General features: G+C 47.8%; 1 protein-coding gene across 1 annotated transcript in view; it reads right to left on the reverse strand.

Moving 5' to 3' along the window:
• Tgfa (transforming growth factor alpha) overlaps positions 1 to 15215 on the reverse strand; it is a 136115-nt gene extending 120900 nt beyond the window's left edge. The window contains exon 1 of the mRNA XM_051154664.1: positions 15187 to 15215. Within this exon, the coding sequence (XP_051010621.1) occupies positions 15187 to 15215 (29 nt within the window). The remainder of the gene's footprint in view (positions 1 to 15186) is intronic.
• Between the last annotated feature and the right edge of the window lie 8095 nt (positions 15216 to 23310).

A 23310-nucleotide genomic window follows, 5' to 3' on the forward strand; every position in this document is an offset into this window, starting at 1 on the left:
CTGTAGGTAGCCCAGGATGACTTTTAACTCCTGATCTTCCTGACTCCACCTCCCAAGTCTTGTGAAAAAATGTTTCTGTTTTTATGTTCTCTGGGAATATTTTTTATTTTATATTACTTTTAGCTTATGTGTATGTATTTTTAAAGAGGGCCAAAGAAGTCTTGGGTCTAGGCAAAGCCAATTGTGCCAGTGGGTACCACTGAGGCTGCCCCAGGACTGAGCAGAAACCCTGGTGGTGGCTGTGGGAGAAAAAGTGGCCTGCTGACCACACGGCACCTGACATCCCACACGGAGGTCAGAAGATTTCTTTTGTCTTTATTGCGCCCTTAAAAGTTTGGATTAGGTTCTCTGTTGCTCACTGAATTTGGTTTGACAACTTACCAGTGCCTTCAAAAATTAGCCCATCTCACCAAAAGCCTCAAATGCACCAATACAGTTCCTCTCCATCTCGGACTTTAAGCTTTTTTGTTTGTTTTGACTTCTGTTTCTGAGATAAGGTCTCAGGTAGCCCAGGCTGGCCTGGGACTTCCTATGTAGCCAAGAATGACATTGAACTTCTGATTTCCTGGATCTACTTCCATAGTGCTGGGATTGTGGTGGTACACCCCTACAATCCATTTATGGAGTGCTAGGGATGGAGCCCAGGGTTTCCTGTATACCAGACAAGCCTTCTAACCATCCGTGTGCAGCCCTCACTGGGGCCAGACTCTAAAACGTGTAACAGATCCTGCTGTTTTCTTTTCTTTTTTTATAAAAACCATTTTAGATGACATTATTAGTGGTGTTTTTCTGTTTTTTTTTTTTTTAAGAATTAATCACTTATCAGGGTGTGGTAGTGCATGCCTGTCATCCCAGCACTTGGGGGAGGTAGAGGCAGGCAGATCTCTGTGAGCTTGAGGCCAGCCAGGTGTACAAAGTAAGTCCAGGACAGCTAAGGCTACACAGAGAAACTCTGTCTCAGAAAAAAAAAATATATATTTGTAATCACTTTCAGATTTTGTTGGACTAATGCTTCTTAGTAACTCTTTCTTACATTTCTTTTACATTTACAATATTTCTTTTTGAGATGAGTAATTAGCTTATTTTTATCTTCCCTTTAGAATAATAATAGATGTCAGAGTGTGACTTCTCTTCTGAGTGTGGCTTTGTCACCCACCAGAGGTTTTGAAATCTGTGTTGTTATAGGACTGTTATTTTCAAGACAGCATCTAATGACAGTCCCCACTTCCTTTCTTACCCAGGACTTATTCAGAAGGATATTGCCCAACTTCCTGGTATTAGAATTCCACTATTTAATATTTTCCCTCACGGATTCTTTGTATTGCTGGATGATGACCAAAGGTAATTTACAGCTAAGAAGTCACTGACATTTTGTTTATTGCTTCATTTTTTAAAAATCTTTGTTTATAAATGATTCAAAGTCTTTTTTTTCTTTTTCAGACAGGGTCTCACTGTGTAGCTCTGACTGTCTTGGAACTCACTATGTAGATCAGGCCTCAAACTTAAAGAGATCGGCTCAACCGCCTCTCACTCCCAGGTGCTGGGGCAGAATGTGTGCTTCACTGTGCTTGGCGACCCAAAGCCATTTTAAAGGAATACGGACTCATTGAGAAGCTGTTGCTTGGTTCTTTTGTTTTCAGTGGATTCATCCATTTCTTCTTGGGATCTTTTAAAACATTTTACTTGCTATTATTATTGGTGTGTGTGTGTGTGCGCGTGTGTGTGTACTGGTGTGCTTGCCTACATGAGTGTGTGCTTATGCACATGCGTGTCAACCTTGAGATGTATTCCTTGAGTGCCATCCATTTTTTCCCCTTTGAGATGGGGTCTTTCACTGGCCTGAGGCTAAGACAGCTGGCCAATGACCCCAGGGACCTTCCTGCCCTGCCTCCCCAGCTCTGGGTTGCCACCACACACCACCAACCTAGCTCTTTTGGACATGGTTCTAGGGATCGGATTGAGGTCCTGGTGTTTTCAAGGCAAACATCTGTCCCTTCTAGCCATTTCCACAGCCCTCATATCTTCTTTTAAATAATTCTCTTGGGGGGGGGTCACTTTATTTTATATTTTCTTTATAGAAACCACCCAGTGAGTCACAAGTAGAAAGGGATTTAACACAGACTTATACTGACAAAGCCCCGGGGAGGCTGGAGGAGATGGGCACCTGTTCTGCTTTGTTGGGAACAAATCTGCTACCAAGTCAGGAAACCACTGTGGCAGCCTCCTGCTCCTCAAATCTGGGGCCAGACCCTAACACAGAGACAGATGTCCCCTCTGCCCAACCTTGTTTTCATTCTAGCAGGAAGAACACGGACCTCACTCATTTCCACCTTGAGGGGAGCTTACAGGCCCAACTAAATTTTACCAAAGCTGTCACATAGTGCTGGGTTCAACCTTGAGAACTCTTGGGACCTTTCTATTTCAAACTGCAAGTCGCACCCATCACAGCTGCTGACTGACAGCTTTACTTTGCTGCTCATGTGCAGTCTCCTTTCTTTGCTTTCTACTGGTGTGCAGGCCAATTTTTATTTATCTTTTTTTCGTATGTAAGCTTTACATCCAACTTTATTCTACTATTAATTAACTATAATGGAACATATAAATAAATATGTCTAGACTATGTCCATAGGTAAAATAAAAACATCTGCAAATTTACACACACACACACACACACCTTTTTCAAGCGAAGGATAAATTCCTGTTTACCAACAAATGCCTTAAATGTCTTGTCCAGGACTCTTGATGACCAGTTAAAGTTCTCTGCTAACGTGAGTGAAATCCACATTTGAGGAGGAAACTTAAAATGGTGCACGAGACAAGCGATGGCCAGCCCGGAGGACCAGGCTACTGAAGCAGGCTGGTGGCAGGAAGCTGACCAAGGTGACACCCAAGTCTCCTTTGGAAGCACCAGGGCACAACACAGTCTCCTCCTATGGATGCAGAGCTGTGTGGTGCTTCTTTCTACCTGGACACTCAGAGCTTGGGGGACCTGGGACCAGCATGTACCTCCTGAATGGCCAGCCTCAGGTCTCACTAAGACGCCCATAGTGGCTCTCTCCTTGAGCCCAGAACACTGTCAGTTCCGGAGCCTAAAATGACGTGTCTGTCTCCCACATCCTTTATTGTAAGGAGTGTGAGAATGACTCCCTTTCCCCTTCTCCTTGGGAAGTGGCTATTGAAAAAAAAAAGTAGAAATACTCTTAGTTTAAGGACTGAGGAAAAGGCAAAGTGCTTGCCTAGCAATCGTGAAGACCTGAGCTTGATTCCCAGAAGTCATGCTAAAAGCCGTGGATGGAGGTGTGCATTTGTAATCTTAGCACCGGAGTAGAAGAGGTTGGCAGATTCTTGAACTTGCTGGCTAGACAGCTCAGCCTACTCAATGAGCTCTAGGTCAGCAAGAGGCTCTTTCTCAGAAAGACAAGAGGAAATGATACCTCTGGTTGACCTCTGACCTCTATGTGCACATGGAATACTTTCTGTTTAAGCCTCCAATGGGCTGATTCTTCTTTATATATTTGTGTGTATATATATGGGGTTTTGCCGGTATGTGTAACATGTGTGTGCAGTGTCCAAGGAGGCCAGAAGAGGGCGCTGGTCCCTCTGGGAATGGAGGCGCGGACAGTTGTCAGATGCCATGTGGGTGCTGAAAATTGAATTTCCGTTCTCTTAGCCCCTAAGTTATCTCTCCAGCCCCGAGTGAGTGTTCTTGAAGTCTTTGACATCAAAAACATCAAAGGGCATTTTCCGGGTGGCTGATCCAGGACAGTCACACAGGAGGGAGTCCTACTCCTGGGAGAACAAGGCTTGACTTCACTTCCCACGGCTGCTCAAATCCCCACCCTCTTCCATCTCCCCTTGAATTTTCTCCTGTAAAGCAGTCTCTCCCTTCACCTCCATCAGGTCAGCCCTGCCCACCAGAACCTGTCTGACCAGGCCCTGACCTCAGCAGGCTGACTCACACCTGTATCATCACCGTGAGGCCAGGTCTACATCCGGCTTCCGCCCCGGCCCCAACCTCACTGTTTGCTTCTCTAAGTCTTCCGGGAGGTGCTCAAGGACTCTATCTTCCCGCCTTCCTTGTGATTGACAGTCCCCAGGCGGAACAAATTTAGCTTCTAGGCTCATGAACATGACCATCCCTGGATGCCCAGGTCAGAGCCAGCTTTTCCTGCCTCTCCACACTGCTGTCAGCTATGCCCTTAAATGAACTGGCCAAATGGCCCTTAGTTCCTCCTGCGTTCCCCTCTCTGTAGCGGGGAGCTCTGGATTCCACTCAGCTGCGGGCCTGGCAGGCATTCTGGTGCTGAGCTGCACTGGCTGGCTCTGCGCCCGCCCACCGTAATTACGGGGGCGGGGCCTCGCACACCCTCTCTCCCTCCTTCACTTCCAGCCTGTAGGATCTTCTGCAGAGTTTGGAACGGAGTCTAACCACCGGTTGGACGTGCGTGGCCACGGGTGTCTGCAGTGAGACAGGGATTCGGAACGTGCCAAGGCAGCACATCCACTCTGACCGCCTGACGGCTGAGGTTCCCACTGTCTGTAGGAGCTGTGCCTCCATTCACACGGGGTGATTCTGCAGGATACCGGTTCCCAGCCCGGACACATGCCGTGCCTCCTTAGCCATCCCTAGTCTAGCTTATGTAAGATCCTATTAAAGACTTGGGGGGGGGGGTCACAGCCTGCTTCTCAACACAACAGATTTTGCCACCCATCTCAATAAGCTAATGATTTAAAAAGCCAAGTTAAGGATGAAAGCAGAATAAAGGAGGTTCATACAATGTGGCTACACTGGGAAGACTCTGTGTGTGTGTGTGTGTGTGTGTGTGTGTGTGTGTGTGTGTGTGTGTATGTGTAATAAATGGTTATAACCCATTTTCTTTTCTTTTTTTTTTTCCCCCCTGAGACAGGGTCTCTCTGTGTAGCCTTGGCTGTCCTGGACTCACTTTGTAGACCAGGTTGGCCTCAAACTCACAGCGATCCGCCTGCCTCTGCCTCCTGAGCGCTGGGATTAAGGGCGTGCGCCACCACCGCCCGGCCTATAATACATTTTCAATATGAGGTGGGCTTAGAGTTCGTTCAAGTTACAGACAAGCGGGGGAGATGCCAGGTCCAGGGTGTTGCTGCATCTTTCTCTTCTCAATGTGACCTCATGAGACAGGTACCCAGGTGTGTAATCGTCAGGTAACATCGTAGGTCAGTGCTTGATTTGAAAAGAAAACATCAAACATTTTCCTAGGTCAGTGAACCTTTCCCCTTCCACCACCCATGCCTGAGCAATGCTGTTTCTTGACATCTCTGCAAGTACTAGCTTTATTTATGTAGCCATTGTGAGAGATGTGTGCGACACTCACTGTGGTTTTAACTTTCCTTCCTTCCTTCCTCCTTCCTTCCTTTCTTTTGGAACTCACTCTGGAGAATAGGCTGGTTTCAGACTCAGCTCTTCCTGCCTCTGGCTCCCAAGTGCTGGGATTATAGGCGTGCGCCACCACTGCCCAGTGGAATTTCCATCCTTTGACAGTAACAATGCTAAACCCTTTCTGTGTGCTTATTTGCTGCTGTGCATTCTCTTCAGTGAACTTTTTTTCTGTGGCTTTGGCACATTTTCTTCTTACATGCCCCTTCTTTCTGTCTCCTGTGTGGTATAGGCATGTGTGCATACTTGTGTGAGGGTCAGAGGTCAACACTGTGTGTCTTTCTCTATCTCTGCTCATCTCAGTTTTGGTGATGGGGTCTCCCTCTGAACCTCACTATTTCAGTTAGAATGACTTGCCAGCAAGCCCACAAGATCTCCCCCCAACTCTGCCTGTACAGTACTGTGGTTACAGGTGTGTACCACCATGCCCAGCTTTTATGTGAGTAACCCCAACCCAGGCTCTCATGGTTACAAGTCAGGCACATTACCCACTAAGCTATCCGTCAGCCTGGTTTTTGCTGATTTCTAGTTGGACTATTTGCTTCTTTGCTATTCAATATAGAAACTTCTTTGTCTATTCTAAGCTCAGTGTGACAATTTCTCTCCCATTTTGTCTCTCCCATTTGGTCTTTCAGGTCCAAGAACAAAGGATTGCTGTCTCTCACTACTTCACAATTGTAGGCATAAGGTTATTGTGTAATTCAAATGCTGATTTCTGTACCTCACATATCTGGTTGCAATCCTTGTTCTGAGAATCTCCTGTCTCAATGTTGTGTAAACACAGTTCCCCAATTGTCCCCTTGAATGCCAATAAAGCAGGTTACAGCCAGTCACCGAGCAAGGGAGAGAATAGGGCTGGACTTCCTGCCAGCCAGGGAAGGAGGAGTCAGAGGAGAAGTCAGGGATTGAGCCACGGGCAGAGGTCCAGGAGACACGAGGAGGGAGAGAGAGAGAGAGAGAGAGAGAGAGAGAAGAGAGGAGAGAGAGAGAGAGGGAGAGAGAGAGAGACAGAGACAGACAGAGACAGAGACAGAGACAGAGACAGAGACAGAGAGAGAGAGAGAAGACAGAGACAGAGACAGAGACCGAGAGAGAGCGCACACTCAGCAAGGAAAGCTACAAGATACAAGTATCTCTGGGATGTACACTGGAAGGAAACCATATTATCCTAGAGGGTTAAGAATAGAGTTAATACTGCTCAAGATTGCACTGTGAAGCTTATTAAATAATATAGTAGAGTCTCAATTATTTTGTGTGGTAGTCAAGTTAAGAGAGAAACTGAGAAACTAATACAGTTTTACAAAAAATAACCATAACACACAATCTTCTGATTTTTTTTTTTTCAAATACTGTCGACGGAGGAATGAGAAGTATAGCCACCTATTTCCTGGAAGCAGAAGGCAGATATATCATTAAAAGATTTACACATAACTGTTGACTGTTCCTGCCACATAGACGAGTCACAATATTCCAGGAGCAGTACGCTCAGTAGCTTTGAGCATTGCCCAGATGGAGTTCAGTACATTCAAGCATTATTGACAGAAATAAAAACAAGAGAGTACTGGGAAAGGTCCCATCCTAAAATAATTAGCAACAAAACTGGCAGGACCAGAAGTTGGCCTTTGGTTTGTTTTTATGTATGGGAATGAGAAAGGAGAATCTCCACTGAAGTGCTTTGTGGTTTTGGATTGAACATGGTGAACATATTAGGAGGCTGGGGATGCAGGAAGAGGTGGGTGTGTGTGACGGGAAGCGCCACAGGTGAGCTTTAGAGACAATAGGTGCTAGATGCCTGATGAGCTATGTGAAGATGCCTGGGGGAGGGCCAGGGCTGGCTCTAAGTGTCCCCAACAGAACATGGCAGAAAAATGAGGCCCGAGTGGGGAGAGAGATAGAAAGTCAAGATTGGCAAGGAACTCTAAGGAGACCCTGGTGCCTCGCAAGCAAGGAAAGTCTGAGTCGATTCATGTATCAGATCTATAGGAGGTCACCTTGGTGAGCTGAGGACATGGATTGCCCAAGTACCGACCTTCCAGAAGCTTGGAAAAATTGCCTAAAGCCACTGCAGTATGGTGCCAGGCAGGATCTGCATGCTGAGGAGGACTCGAGGGCCGCAAGTAGAGAGCCATAGCATGGATCTGTGTCTTAGGGCCCAGTGCCCAGAGGAGAAAGCTAGGCGAGGTGGGTGTGTGTGGACAAGCTTCCGTTTGCACTCACTTTGAGTGTGAGAGACATTGTTATGCTGTGGTGAAGGGAAAGAGCCAACAGGGAAAGGCAATTTAAGGATATTGAGGGTACAAGACAGTACAAGGAGCTGACTGCAGAGCCAGGCCTACGGAAGTGGCCCGCAGTGTGGACTCCTGGGTCCTCCAGGCTCGGAGAGATGGTGAGATGAGGGGCAAGGGCCCATCTTTAGGTAAGGAGTAATTCAGAAGTCGCAACAGACCGCTTTTCATGTGAGGTGAGCTCAGAGCTCATTAGAAGATCGCAGACAAGCGGGAGACACTGTCTTCCTGTCTTCCTGTCTTCCCCGGCTGGGAAAAAGGCTGGGAATCGGTTTCTGGGTGTCTCGGTGTTCTCAGTTTATTCTGGGCTTGACAGGTTATAGGCAGTGTGACGCTTGACTGGGTCTCATATCAGAAGAGGAGGGAACCTAAGTTCCAGGAGGGTGAGCAATTTGGGGTGGGGGCTATGAAAGAGAGAGGAAGATTGTACCTCCCAGAAGAACTCAGACAGAAAGGATTGGAGGGGACATGGAAAGATGACCAGAAACTATAAAAAGCTGTAAACAAACAAACAAACAAACAAAAAAACACAAGGCTCCAAATCAGGAGCCGTTATTGCCTTTTCTCTAGGCTGACACTCAACTTCGCAAGGCTGTAGAATAAACTGCCTCCCCTTGTTTACTGAGTCTCTGGTGCTCCTGTTAGGAAGTGAGGACCAGTCTCACAGGAGGAACATGGACAGGCCTCTGCTGGAGGTCCTGCTGGAGGTACAGCTCAGGGTTGAGCGGGAGAGAGAGAGTGATGAGGACTCCGGAGAGAGGCTGACGGTGGCAAAGCTGAAGGGCTGTTGGTCAGGTCGGAGCATCCAGTTAAGCCTGGATGCATGGATCTTCCAGCATCTCCATAGGACTGCCTGAGTCAGTCTCACCCATGTTCTCTCGGGTGACATGGGAGTCAGAATAGATATATGTTTTCTGGCAAAAAAGACAGCAAGGAGAAGACATCTTGGTGATGGTGCAGAGGGAGTGATTTTACTAGGGGATTCACTCTATGAGCAACTTGGTTGTAAACACCAGTGGCAGGCTTGCAGGGCTTGAGAGCTGTAATTGCTGTGGAAAGAAAGGAAGGAATTCCGGGAATTGCCTGTAGTTCACTATTTGGGCACAAAATCCACCGAGGCCCCATGACAATAAGCAGTCCTACCAGTGACCTCCCCCAGCAAACCATCTCTCGTGCTGCCCAGACAATGTGCCTCTTTGTGTGGCACCCAGGGCTGGCCTCTGAATCTAAGGACTCCAGCCAACTCCGCACTTGGCTTGGTGACCCAACGGTCCTTGGCCTACACATCATCAGAGATGCACAATGCTACCGACGACACATCCGTTCTTTGCTCCTCACACCACAAGCATTGATGATTCCAGCCTGAGGGACCTTCAGGGAGGGCAAGGCTGACGTCAGCCTAGGAGGTGAGAGTCCAGGTGGACTGTGCTCGGGGCATGACAGTTTCTCTGGACACAAGATGGATGGACAGCTCTCCATTGAGCGGAGTTGGGCATAGAGGGGCAAGAAAGAGCCAACTCCCACCCATTCTGTGAGGAGGTTGCCAAGAAATAAAGACTGAGCTCCACAATGAACCAACATGGCAAGGTAGCCTTGCCCATATTCCAAGTAAACATCTTGCCCCTCCCCCAAGAACTGTTGAGCAATGGAGAGAGGTCTACAGCCACTTTCTACCAGCAATCATGAGCTACAGAGAGAGGAAGGAAGTGGGACAGATTGCATATTCCAAGTTGGGGGCTGAAATGTACTGCCCAGTTCTGTTTCAGGGAAGACCTGAGCTAGCTTGTGGAGATCGCCTTGGTGAGACTTAAAGCTGCCATGAAGACACGCTTCTGGATGTGTCTGTAGGAGAGTTTCCAGATTGGCTTAGAGTTTCTAGATTGGCTTATGTGGGGTGGGGGAGAGATGACATATTCCTGTGGGCTGAGGTCCTGGACTGACTGAAAAGGAGATTTGGAAGTGGGGGCACCAGCATTAATTTCTCTCTGCCTTCTCGCTGTGAATGCAATGTGAGTGGCTGTTTTATGCTCCTGCTACCATAATGGAATGTGTCCCCTTTAACTGTGAGCCAAAACAAATCTCCCCCATTAAACTGCTTCTTATCAGGCATTTGGTCACAGCGGTGAGAAGAGATAACTAACGCACTGCTCGCCCAGGCAAACCCAGGAGCCCAGCAAAGTCTGAAGGTCCAGGCTGCACAAGAATCTGTCCAGGTCACAGGGCCTATGCCATTTCCCCCTTCTGCTAAAGAGAGATCTGGAAGGCTGAGAGATGGCTCGGCGTGTGAAGCGCTTGCCTTACAACCATGAAGACTGAAGTGTGTGTCCTTAGAACCTGCATAAATGGTAGGTGGGTGTGGCAGCCCACCTGCAATCCCAACACTCAGGAGGCAGACAGGAGATCCATGGGCAGGATGGATAGCTGGACTAACTGAGTCAGTAAACTCAGGGTTCAACTGAGAGACCCTCTCCTAATGTATATGGTACAGCGTGATCCACAGGAAGACACCCGACACCAACCTTTGGCCTCCACCTGTACATACACACAAATGTACATCACCTGCATGCACACGAGTGTCCCACACATGCAAGTACACGTATGCATTCACATACACATCACACATGCATATATATGCAAGAGGAAGGTCCTTCCTTAAACCGCATAGCCTTCCAAGCAGCTGTCAGCGCACAGCTATTACAGAAAAGGACCTGGGTCTTGTGATTTAGAAACTGTATTAGACTTTTCTTGTTGTGACAGAGCACTTGATGTGAAGCAACTCAAGAGCGTGAGTGCTTGTTTTGGCTCACAGTTTAGGGAGCACAGTCTGTCTTCATTGGGAAGGCCTGATGGTAGGAGCCTGGGGCAGCTTGTCACAATGTGTCCACCATTAGGAATCAGAGAGGAGACAGAAAGTAGGGCTGGGTGATCAGACCTCAAGGCCCACTCCCAGTGACTCATTTCCTCAAGACGGCTCTATTTTCTTTTCTTTTCTTATTATTATTTCTTATTATTATTTAATTTATTTATTCAGATTACAACTCAATTGTTATCCCATCACTTGTACCCTCCTATTCCTCCCTTCCTCCTGCTTTCACCCTATTCCCCTCCCCTAGGTCTATGACTGAGGGGGACCGCGTCCCCCACTATATGGTCATAGGCTATCAAGTCTCATCTTGGTAGCCTGCTTATTCTTTCTTTGAGTGCCACCAGGCCTCCCCATCAAGGGAAGGTGATCAAATATGGGGCACCAGAGTTCATGTCAGAGTCAGTCTTTACTCTCCACATAACTGTGGAGAATGTCCTGTCCGTTGGCTAGATCAGAGTAGGGGTTTGATGTTTACTACTTGTATGGTCCTTGGTTAGTGTAATAGTTTGAGCAGACCCCCCTGTGCCCCGATCCACCCATCATGATGTTCTTCTTGTAGGTTTCTAGGACCCTCTGGATCCTTCTATTTCCCCATCTCCTATATTTCCTAGAGTCCCAGTAGGATGTCCTCTCATCTATCCCAATCTCCTGGTAATTGAAGACTTTTGTGGGACATACCTTTTGGGCTAGTGCCCAAATATAAGTGAGTATGTACCATGTGAGTCTTTCTGCTTCTGGGTTAACTTACTCAGTATGATCATTTCTAGTTCTATCCATTTGTCCACAAATTTAGGAATTTCCTTGTTTTTAATAGCTGAGCAGCATTCCATAGTGTAAATGTACCACAGTTTCTTTTTCCATTCTTCAACTGAGGGACATTTAGGCTGTTTCCAGGTTCTGGCTATTATGAATAAGGCTGCTATGAACATGGTTAACCATATGTCCTTGTTGCTAAAACTAGCTGGCTATCAAACACACCAGCCCCTGTGTTTGTGACCATATTTCACATTTAGGTCCCAGCAGAAGTCCATGATGTATCGGGGCATGAGGTCAGTCTTCTTAGGGGCCGTATACTGCCTGGGATGGACCTGACTGGGCTGATGAGGAATGAAGAAGCTACAGAAGCTGGATTCAGGCGGGCCATGTGCTCTGAAGGAGACACACAGCAGCCTGGAAACTGGGCAGGTTTATTGTTTGCAGTTGACAGAGGAGGTGGGTTAGCTATTCGTGGGAGGCAGGGTCTCTCTGGGGAAGAGGGCTCAGGCTGCATTTGTCCTGGAGGAGGAAGCTGTGGTCCATACTTTGTACCTTATCTGTACTCAGAGCAGGCAGAAGGCTTCGAGCCTGACTTAGCCTTGCCATTCCTGTGGTTCAGAAGCATTAGAGGCCTTGACATGGTTGTGCTTGTGTCAAATACACATCCTCTCAAGATTCACCCTCTCTTTGTAACACACCCGTTTTCTTGTTGGCTTGGGACTTGCCAAGAGGCCAGAGCAGGCTGGCTTGTGCTGCTTTGGCAGACACCCAGGTCAGGACCCAGCTAACCAACCGTTCCTCTCTGCTGAGTTAGCAGAGAATTTCCAGAAGTGCTTTCATGGTTCACGAATCACCTGAGCCCAGGATGTGGCTGTGCTTCCCTCACACTCGGCTTTCCCTCCAGGACAGTGCTCACTGGCAGCCCCTCAGCCTCTGGGTAGCTGAACAAGGGGCAACTCTGTGATCTCTGGGGAAATCATTGCTGCAGCCAGGGGTGGGGGGGTGCATGTGCATGCGTGTGTGTGTGTGTGTGTGTGTGTGTGTGTGTGTGTGTGTGTGTGTGTGTCTTCCTGGCTGGACAGCCTGGAGACTGAGACTGCCCTTCCTTCCTTTCACCTGCTTTCCTTAAGCCAAGGCAGAGCTGAACCCCCAGAAGTAATTAACCCTTCACAAGCTGAGTCATAGGAGCTCAACTAACAGCAGGCTTAGGCTCAACCAGAAAGCAACTACATCAATAAAGTCCATTTCCTGGGTCATCAGCACGCAGGCAGGCAGGTTGTGGAAGCTCTGGGGTGCTTTCCAGCCTGGCCAGAGGTGAGAGGCCGAGCAAACACACTCTCTTCATGGATGGGCCTAAGCTGGAGTTTCCATGGGAATGACTGTGACCCGCTCCTAGATGAAACACTGAATATGTGTGCCCTGTGGAAACCCTTCCCTCCCCACAAGGCAGCTGGGACCTGTGGAATTAGCACATCCCCAGGATGGCACTCTGATGAATGGAGTGTGTGTGTGTGTCACCTGTGGAAGTCAGGAGGAAAGCCACAGGCACGGGAGAGGGGAGGGGGTGCCCATGCGCTGGGGCGTGCTGCTCGGAGGGGCTCACCTCACAGCTGGCAGGGAGCTGTTTCCAATGCCAGACATGAGGTGTGGCCTGCTGGGAGCCACTGCATTATGGGTAGGGCAGAGCAGGAGGCTGCTCAGGCACACCAGCAGGGAATACTCCTAGCATCTGGGTACTCTGTGTGTTTGGTTGTGGTTTTTTTTTGGGGGGGGTTGGGGGTAGGGGGCAGGTGAGAAGCACTTTGAAAATATAGAAGAAACCTGCTTTTCCTCAGTTTATGCCCATATCAACATCCAACCCAGCCCCGTGACCTAAAACCTGGGGGCCATGGTTGATAGAAAGACAAGATTTCCTTTTACCACAGAGGACAACCCGGGGAGGACACTTACAGCTCAACAGCTACTGAGGGATGCTCACCTAATAGGCTATTCTGAGCGTGACGTGACCCAGAAGATCATATCTTCTCAAGTGGAGATTAGCATGCAGGGAGATGAATGCCTGACTAAGGATGGATTGAGGTGCACCGGGGCCGGAAGTGCAGGCGCTGTGCTTGATGACAACTGGAGGGGGGGGCACAGGGGGGGGGGGAAGGGGGTTGCAAACCACATGGTCTGGGAATAAGAGGGCGACTTGCTTGGGGAAGGCTGGCCCTTGCCTTCAGTAAGCCACGAACTAGCAAGTCTAAAGCAAAATGTGTTTTCTGTGCCTTGGAAAAAGTTTGATGGCGCCCAGTATTTGGATGGTCACAGAAGGGATAGGGGTGGAGTAATGAGTGTTTATAGAGCGCTTTGAGATGCAGTTATATGGCACACAGCCAAAAATCAAGGCTGGCCTGTTTGAGTTGGCAGTGAAAAAGTTAAGTGCGCTTTACTAATTAACACCCTATTAGTACACGTTGCTCAAGAACTTGTTTTTATCCTTCTCGCCTCTGCGCTGAGACCTGACTGTGAAGCAACAAACTTTAATCCACACTCAGCCAACAAAGAGATATGCTACCACGGGTGCATGCTGGGAAATGCCAGTCCAACAGGTGTCTGTTTGGGGAACTGGGAATGTCAGAGCCCAGAACAAAAGATTCCCAGTTCCCATATCGGAGCTCCCTAGAGTCTGGAGCATACTTCCCTGAGGAGGCCAGCAGGAGGAGGGCGCCATCTGCTGGCCAGGAGGCCGCAGGAATGGAATTTGAGAGATTAAGCAAATCTCAAGGGGTCTGGGACGAAGGTCAGTTGGTAGACAGTTGGTAGAGCGCTTGCCTGGTGTGAGACCCCGGGGTCAGTCCCCAGACTGGGGAGGTGAAGAAGAAAAGCTCATAGAAACTTATGAGGTACACCTTCATTTCTTTTGATAATTTGGACCATTTAAATTATTTTTATTTTATGTGTATGCATTTTTGTGTACTCGGTGCCCATAGAGGCCAGAGGTGGCATCATATTTCCTAGAACTGGAGTTACAGTTTTGAGCTGCCATAGTGGTGCTGGGACTCGAACCTGAGTCCTTGCATTTATTATATGTGTGTGTGTGCATATGCACATGCATGCATGTGTGTGCATCATGGCATGTGTGTACTCGAGAGAACAACTTGTGGAAGTTGACTCTCTCTTTTTCCATTATGTGGGTTCTGGGGATCAAACTCACTTTATCAGCCTGGGCAGCAGGTGCCTGGAACAGTCTGGAAAGAGAGCACAGAGGCCGATTCTGTAGCTGATGAGCTGTCAGCAGATAATGCTGCCCCTTGGTTGGCAGCTTCAGTTTTATCCCAGTCCCACTGACAAATGGATATTTCTTTGTGGAGATAAGTTGACTGAGACTCTTATTACAAGGTAATAAATTATGTTTGCCTTAATTTTCATCAAAATTTGATTTAGTGATTTGATTACAAGAGTTAACATTGCCACCCCAAGAGACTGAAAAAAGCAATAGTGTATCAATGGTGTAACTGTAAACACAGGTATAGCCCACTGTGTAAGGAGTTGTCAGAACTATGGATATATAATAGTCAATCATCAATATTAGCCAAACTGTGCATGAATAAATTAGCCTCTGAACGAAACTGTTACTGTGGGATGTGAAATGTGCCCCACACTGTATAATATTTGAACACATGCTTCCTTGCAGGTGCTACTGTTTTGTGGAACTTTTGGGGCAGGAGGTCTGGTTGCTGGAGGTGAGTCATTGAAGGTGGGCCTTTGAGGGTTATAAGCTAGCCCCACTTCTGGTCTGGTCTTGTCAAGCATCCACAGTTCATCCCTTGTTTCTTTCCTTCTACCATATGGCACCAGGGGATGGAACCTGCCATAGACCTCACCACCCCAGCTGCTGTGTTTCCTCCGCCATGATGGACTGTGTCCTCTGAACTGTGAGCCAAAACCCAGTCTTTCCTCTCTCGAGTTGCCTCTGTAAGGTACTTTGTCAACAGAAACAACTGATACACAACCTGTCCCCCCACCCCTGTCAGTTAGGAGGCACGGAAAGTGCACACATTAGAGAGTGTGGCAAAGCACAGGTTCACGGGTGCTATGCTGTGACAAGGACGAACTGGGAGGCTAGTGTGTGCAGAGCAGTGTGAGCAAAGACCGTCCAACCTGGGTCCAAGCCAGCGCCTGCACATCAACTGGCACAGCCTGCACGGCCTGCCCAGCATGCAGAAACAAATTACTGTGGTTGTAAGTCACGGGAATTTTAAGAGTCTTTGCTGTGTATCGCTATTGTGGTGACAGGTGGGTAAATACATTAATCGTGTCATCGCAGAACTAAGCATAGTAGTGAATGCCACCCAACAGGTGGGGCTGGAGGAGCCACATCTCGTGCCATTAGTCTCTATGGTTGCACAGCGATGAGGAGAAGACAAGGAAGTGGTGACCAGAGGCTAAACGGAAGGCGATGCGTTAAGGAAGATGGTACTGCACGGGTAAGATGGTTCAGTGGGTAAAGGTGTTTCCACTGAGCCCAAGTCCTGTGCCCTCGTCCCACACAGTGGAAGGAATGAACCAGTTCCCTCAAGTTGTCTTTTGACCTCCAAACACATGCTGTGGCATATATGCACCCCAAGGTCAAGTCAGTCAGTCAACCATCAGTTAATCAATCAATCAATCAATTAATCAAGTGTGTTACCTGCTAGGGACAGTGGGTGACAATATACTTTCTACAATGTGTGACACTTCTGAGATCAAAAGAAAGCACTCTTAATTATGAAAAGACGTGGATATAAAGTAGGGTTGTCTGGGCATATGGAGACGTATGTATGACCAATTAACGTGAGGACTGAGAACTAAATTCAGATTTAGCAGCTCAGAGGTCACTGTTTGTCAGAGGGCTGAGTTAGTCAGGTTTGACTGGACTTAAGAAAAATGGAAGGACTGTGGACAGGCAACTTTTAAAAGGGATTTTGCTGTGGATTTAAGGAAAGTTAGTAGCTTAAGAAAGATAGACCAATCTTTGGTATTTTTGATTGAGTATATTTTATAACTATTGGCTTATGTGAATGACCCGGAAAACATGAGCAAGTGACAATGAGGTTGGGGGTTGCTGAGCAATGTTGGGGGGAAGTGAGTGACTGGAATCTGATGGACAAACAAGGTCGCTAGCCCCTACTTGGATTGTGGCCATTCGTCCAGCTCAGGGAGGAAGTAGGTGCATACAAGGTGGGTGGGTGTCATGGCGGGGGATGGCGAAGGGTTCTTTTGATCTGTCAGCTGACAATGCACTTGCCTCAGGAGAAGGGGGCATTGTAACTACTGTCCAGGAGGCCTGGGAAATGATCATTCAGGGAGACACGACAAGACTGCCTGACATCCTGATTTTAAAGTGGTGTCAGCGGAGCAGGTGCCACTCCCACTTAAGAAGTAGGGAGATGGGAGCCTGGATGCTGTTCGGCTGGCCAAGTGCTTGACAGGCATAGGTGGCACCCTGGGTGCATCCCCAGCATTCACAAACCTGGCGTGGTGGTGCGCACCAATAATTCCAGCACTTGGCAGGCAGAGGCAGGAGAATCAGAAGTTCAGGGTCATGCACAGTTACTTAGGGAGTTGGACGCCATCCCGGGTTACCCAAATCCCTGTCTCAAAACAAAAACTAAAAACAACAAAACAAAACAAAACAAAAACAAAAAGAAAGAAAGAAAAATTTACCGTACCCTAAACTGCTATATAAGCACAGGCTTTTCTTGAAATGGAGGGTTGACACCACAAGACAATTAGCTGCCTGAGTTCCAAAAAGGGGGAAGATTTAGTGAGCAGAACTGGGGGCTCCTTAGCCATATGCCCTGTGGCACAGCATGGGCAGAAGCAAAACAGCAGGTGCAAGTGGTTAAGAAGAAACTAACAAAAGACAAAATCAAGGGCAGGTAGCCACAGGTGGGCTTGGATCTGGGAGAGCAGGGATCTGAGCCCCGGGAATGAGCACTCCCTCACAGGCTTCCCCACAGGAAGGTGAAGGACAGGGAGAGCTGGAGAAACGCCCCCTGGTGGGCAGGCATGGAAAAGGTTATTGGTGAGCAGGAAGAATTGGACAAGAGAAATATTTTAAGAGAATTCCATTTAAAAAATATGATATTCCGCCAGGCGTGGTGGGGCACGCCTTTAATCCCAGCACTCAGGAGGCAGGGGCAGGCGGATTGCTGTGAATTTGAGGCCAGCCTGGTCTACAAAGGGAGTCCAGGACAGCCAAGGCTACACAGAGAAACCCTGTCTTGAAAAACAAAACAAAACAAAACAAAACAAACAAACAAAATCCCAAAGCATAGGTCCAAAATTTTCAGAAACCCTCAAATGATAGACCGCTACCTGTATATGGATAAGCCCAAGTCAAAAACAAAACAAACAAACAAACAACACTGCCAGATACATAGCAGGCCTAACTGATGTAAACAAGATTTAAGAGAAAACCTTGAAGGGAGCTTCTGGGGAGGAAAGTGGGGCAGGATGCATCACAGGCAAAGGGTGAGGTATGAGGGTCAGACGACTCTCTTCTGGGGCCGGGGACATGGGAGGCAGTGGTAAGCATCATTCAAACACTGGAAGAAAATGACTGCCTCACAATTCTACATTCAGAAAAAAAAGCAACCTCGCCAAATGGTGGTAAAAGAGCGATAAGGCAAGATATCTGATTTCTTCCTCTGGCCTCTGGGCACAAGTGCACCCATACATACACGCACACAAACACTAGACATCTTCCCACGCACTATAAATAAGTAAATGTAATTTGTGAAAAAAACAAAATAAAAATGAAAAAATTAAATGGTCAACTTTGTGCCACTTGACAAAAAAAAAAACTTTTTTTTTTTTTTTGACTGTCGAGTACAGAATCCATTTATTAGTTTTTCAAAATGTTGTCGGAGACCTCGTAGATGTACTGGGAGACCTCAGGGGCTCTACACTTCAGCAACAGCGTATAATTGGGGTTTCCTGGCTGGATCCGTAGCTCGGCCAAAATCCAAATGCCATTAGTGAGCTTCAGGGACTGGTACAGCGTGTCTTGCCCTTCCACGTTCCTCTTCGCAATGGCGTAAACATTGTTGTTTTGCAACTTGCTGGAAACTGTGTCAGCATTTAAATGACATTCCTTAATCTGAAACTGGAGTTCATTTTCATTGGGAATATCCTTCCATGTTGCAAGGAAGACCTGGCGCTCCATTTTGCCGTCTTCTACAGAAAGCACATTGAGTGGGACAAGGCAGCTGAAGTAGAAGACACCCATATTATTTTTAACAGCCACCTGCAAGTTATTCAGAGGCTCCATCTTCATGACTGGGCCCAAGGTGTTGAGAGGCAGAGAGACATCAATGCTCTGGCTTGACATCAGTGGAGTATGTATGGCCAAGGGAGTGTTCTTGTTGAACTGGATGGCGAAGTCTGTCATGTGCTGCAGGGCTATGTTGGTAAAGTTCATTTCCATGTAGATGTGCCCTTGGCGGTGAAAACTACCTATTTTTAAAGAGGTTTATCTGTGTGTGTGTTTGTGTGTGTGTGTGTGTGTGTGTGAGAGAGAGAGAGAGAGAGAGAGAGAGAGGGAGGGAGGGAGGGAGGGAGGGAGAGGTGTGCAGGTGCGGACAGAGGCCAGAAGAGGGCATCAGATGCACTGGAACTGGAGACATAGGTGGTTGTCAGCCACGTGGTGTGGGGGCTGGGAGCTTGGGTACTCTGCAAGAGCAAAGCTCGCTTAATCCTGGAACCACCTTTCCAGCTCCAAAGAAACCCACTTTTAAAACGAGCATATACAAAGGGATGGATAAAAGGATGAAAAGAGGGGCACAAAAGCAAATGAGCTCCGTGTTCGGGTCTAGACGGACATAACTACTGAACGTGCATGTGCCTGACAATATACTCCCGAGAGCTGCCACCGCAGACGGAGAAGCAGACAAATCCAGGCAGAGTCTGCGAACTCCACTTTCCTTAGTGACAAACAGACAGACCAGCAGGAGCGCTCACCTTGACCTCGCTAGCGCATGTAAAACCCGGAGCGTTTGCACCTGACACTCTCGAGTGTTCAAGAAACGCTGCCGAGGCACAGCTGTCACGCCCAGGCAGGAGTACAAACCTCAGCAAAGAGAAGCAGATTTGTGAAAGTCCAGGTGGTGTGCTTTCATGCCTACAGCCACCCACCTCAAACCTATCGTGTGGTCAGAGAAAAACAAGATTGAAGTAGGTGGTTTTGTTTGTTTGTTTGTTTTGCTTTTTTCCCTTCTGGTGATGGTACAATGAAGGGAAACAGAACGAGAGGATTTTTAAAAGAAGTCATAAGATCGGATCACGGATGTAAACTGTTATGTTTTGACCATGCAATGTCTCTCGCGGGCGCATATGCTGGAACACTTGATCCCCAGCCGCTGATAGAGCTGGCTGGAGGGTCGCTGATGGGTGAGCCTTGAGGTCTATAGCCCACTTCCTAAGGGGTGAGGGAAAAGGTCCCTGCTACATTCCCACACCGCCATGGGTCCCCTGCCACCACCCCTCTTCCTCCATGACGGATCGTATCCCCTGAAATCATGAACCCAAACAAAGTCTTCCCACAGCGTTTCTGTGTTTGGTCACAGCACTGAGGGAAGTCACCAATGCACTGGGCACAGCACAAAGTAGGAACAACGCTGTAGGAATGTTGTAGAACCGATGGACCAGTAGAGCCGGTCAGAGCTGCTGGTGTTTGGGTCCCAGAGCTAAGGCGGATATTTACACAGGGTGATCAGAACGGGTGCTTGAAATTGGTACTGTTGCTAATGACAAGGTCAAGGGTATGGCCCAAGGAATGATTAATGATGAAGGCCATGCTCACAGAAAGAGACAAGGTGAAGTCCTGAGTTCCCAGGTGCTGGAGACAGTGAGAGCCAGGAGCTGAGGTCTTGTAGTGATGGAAGGAATCAGGTCAGGTGGGAGAAGATGCCACAGCGGGAGGGAGCGAAGGGTACAGTCGCCTGGAGACTCTGATTGTGGAGGGAAAGGCCAGTCTGAAACCAGTGGCCAGGAGCACAAAGGCCCCTAACATGTATGCTCCATGGTGCCAGATAAGAGGAATCTGACCTCAGAGAAGACAGAGGATGTGATGTGTGGGGCGTGGGAGGTGTGTGAGGCAGTAGGACTCTGTGTACACTGTGGATGGAGCCAGGCTGTAGAGTCCGCTGTGCTAGACTGGGTGCAGTTTCTTACCAGTCCACCTGAGATTCCAGAAAAATCACAGCAGAAATAAACTTGTGCGATAGAAGAACCAGGAAAGAGATCCTTGGTAGGGGAGAAGGAAGGTTCAACATATTTCTTTTCTATGTTTTTAATTTGCCGTGTGTGTGTGTGTGTGTGTGTGTGTGTGTGTGTGTGTGTGTGTGTGTGTGTGTGTTTGACAGTGTCTCATGTAACTTAGGTAAGCCCTGGACTTGCTATGTACCTAAAGATGACCCTGAACTCCTCCTGATCCCTCTTGCTTACTTCCCAAGTGCTGGGAGGACAGACATGTGCCAGCACTCCCGGCTTCAAAGTAAAAGAAAGTGTCAGATATTTGGTGAGCGAGGGCTGAGAAGGTGGCGGCTCAGTGGCTAAAGTGAAGAAGCTGGGGGTTGTTTTATTCTGGAGGAAAGCCAGGTGTGGCTGCATATGTGCGTAACTCAGGTGGATCTCAGATGCTTGCTGGCCAGCCAATCAGTGAACCTCAGATTCGGCGAGAGACCTCGTCTCAAAAAGATAAGACGAAGAGCGAAAGAGATGGACACCTAATGTCAATCTCCACATGTGTGTGCATGGATGAGCACCACTAACACACTACACACTACACACACACACATACACACACACACACACACACACACACACACACACACACGCACGCACGCACGCATGCACACTTTAGTTGAAAAAAATTGAGGGGAAACAAAATATCCCAGAATATGCAGGAGGGAGCAGCCTCAAAGGAGGATGCCAGTCCTCCCTGTCTCAGACTCCAAGACCTGGTCACAGTTGTCACAGTTGGTGGGAAGGAAGGAGAACAGGTATGAGAAAGAACCCAACTGAAGGGATTGATCTGAAGTCCCCTCCCCTTGGCATGGTCACTAGAAAGTTGTCTACAGGAATCCCAGCTGTCCCTCAGGCCCAGGCACAGGAGGACTCTTCCCTTGAGAGGCCGAACTTACATGCGAGGCCAAGAGGATTCCCAGAGTGAGAGCCCCTGGGAGGAAAGCTCTCGGCGGAAACACTTGAGGAACCCCAACCTCACGCCGGCAACCTACCTGCCAGCTCCTAAGAGTTGCACCAACATTGCAGGCCTCTGGTCAGCTGCCCCATCCCAGGAAAGCCTGGGGGAGAACAACAGACCCGCCCTGGGAGGGCACCCCGTGATGGCTCTGGAGGAAGACCAAAGCCATTCTGTGTCATTACGGGTGATGGGACAATCCCCAGGGAGGAGCCAAAAACCCCGTGAGTGAAATGACAGAGGCGCACAAACAGTCCACGGAAAGAAGTGTCTCAACACAGAAGCTAAAAACACCTGGGACCCAAGCCTCCAATTAGGGTCTTTTTGAGATGTTGTGAGGCCATGGATTAAAAACAAGAGCAGAGTGCCTCTAGACAGAGCAACGGGGAAACCAATAAAAGAGATCAGAAGCTGCTCTCGTACAGGACACGGGTTCAGGCCCCAGCACCCACATCATGCTCACAACTACGTGTAACTCCAGTTCCAGGTGATCTGATGCCCTCTTTGGCTTCGAACGGCACATGCAGTACATGGCGCACAAAAGTAAAAACAAGCCATTAAAAAGTAATTGATGAAAGTTGGCTGTACTTGGAGTTGGAGATTAGCCACAGGGGCATCCAGGTGCTGGACTGAATATAATATATCAAATAAATCCTCACAAGGGTAGGACAAATAAAACACAAAAGCTACACAGTGGTGAAACTGGACCGTGGAATGGAGAGTGAAAAATAAAAATTAGAAGACTGGATAATGCTGAATCTTTTGTACATAAACAGACGTGTATGTGTGTGTGTGTGCATGTGCATGTGTGTGCGTGCGTACGTGTGTGTGTGTGTGTGTGTGTGTGTGTGTGTGTATGTGTGTGTGTGTGTGTGTGAGATGTATGCAAGTACTCACAGAGACCAGAAGAGGACAGGTTGTGATAATGTCTACAACATCCACAGAACAACTGATAAAACTAAAATGTGATGACAGAAATGAGAACGCAGTAGGAACACTTGAAACTTGGAAGATATTCTCGGGAAAATATAATAAAAAAGAAACAGAAAGCAGGAAAGACAGCATACAAATGTCAGAGGGTGAACAGAAGAAACCAAGAGATCCTTACAGCCAGACGCAGTTTCAGAGAGCAGAGAAGACTGACAAGAACGAGAAGTTAACAACAGCTTAAGAAAAATTTCCAGAACCAAAGGACCTGGCTCTCCAGACTCACAGGATCTTTTGGAATGCAGAAAATTGGTTAAAAGTAAACTGAGATGAAGGTACACCATTACACAATTTCAGGGCACCAGGAAGATCCCACAAGCTTTCAGAGAGGAAGAACAATTAAAAAAAAAAAAAAAACAGATTGTGTCAGTTAGCTTCTACCACTGTAGCAAAATGCATGGGGGCAATTATATAGAGAAAAGGTCTATGTGCCTCATAGTTTTTATAGAAAATTATTCTGAGTAACTTCTGGAAGGTGAAAATAATTACAAAAATTGAGTAAATAAAAAAGAAGGCAATTATTAACGTCAGATAAAAACAAAAAGTAAAGAGGGAAGCCTCACCTCCGGGCAAGGCTTAGCTGTGAGTAATACTTATCCAGGCATGACAACACAAGCAGAGGCCACTGATTTGTCCCAGGACTGTGCTAATTACATGGAGGGGAGGGGAAGTAGAGATACGAGATGGTGGAAGAGAGACAGATTCTCATCGACAGCCACAGGAAGTCAGAGGCTCAAATAGAAGACCACAGCGCTCACACACAGGGATGTGTAAT

Source organism: Acomys russatus, chromosome 13 (genome assembly GCF_903995435.1).
Source record: "Acomys russatus chromosome 13, mAcoRus1.1, whole genome shotgun sequence".
NCBI lineage: Eukaryota > Metazoa > Chordata > Mammalia > Rodentia > Muridae > Acomys > Acomys russatus.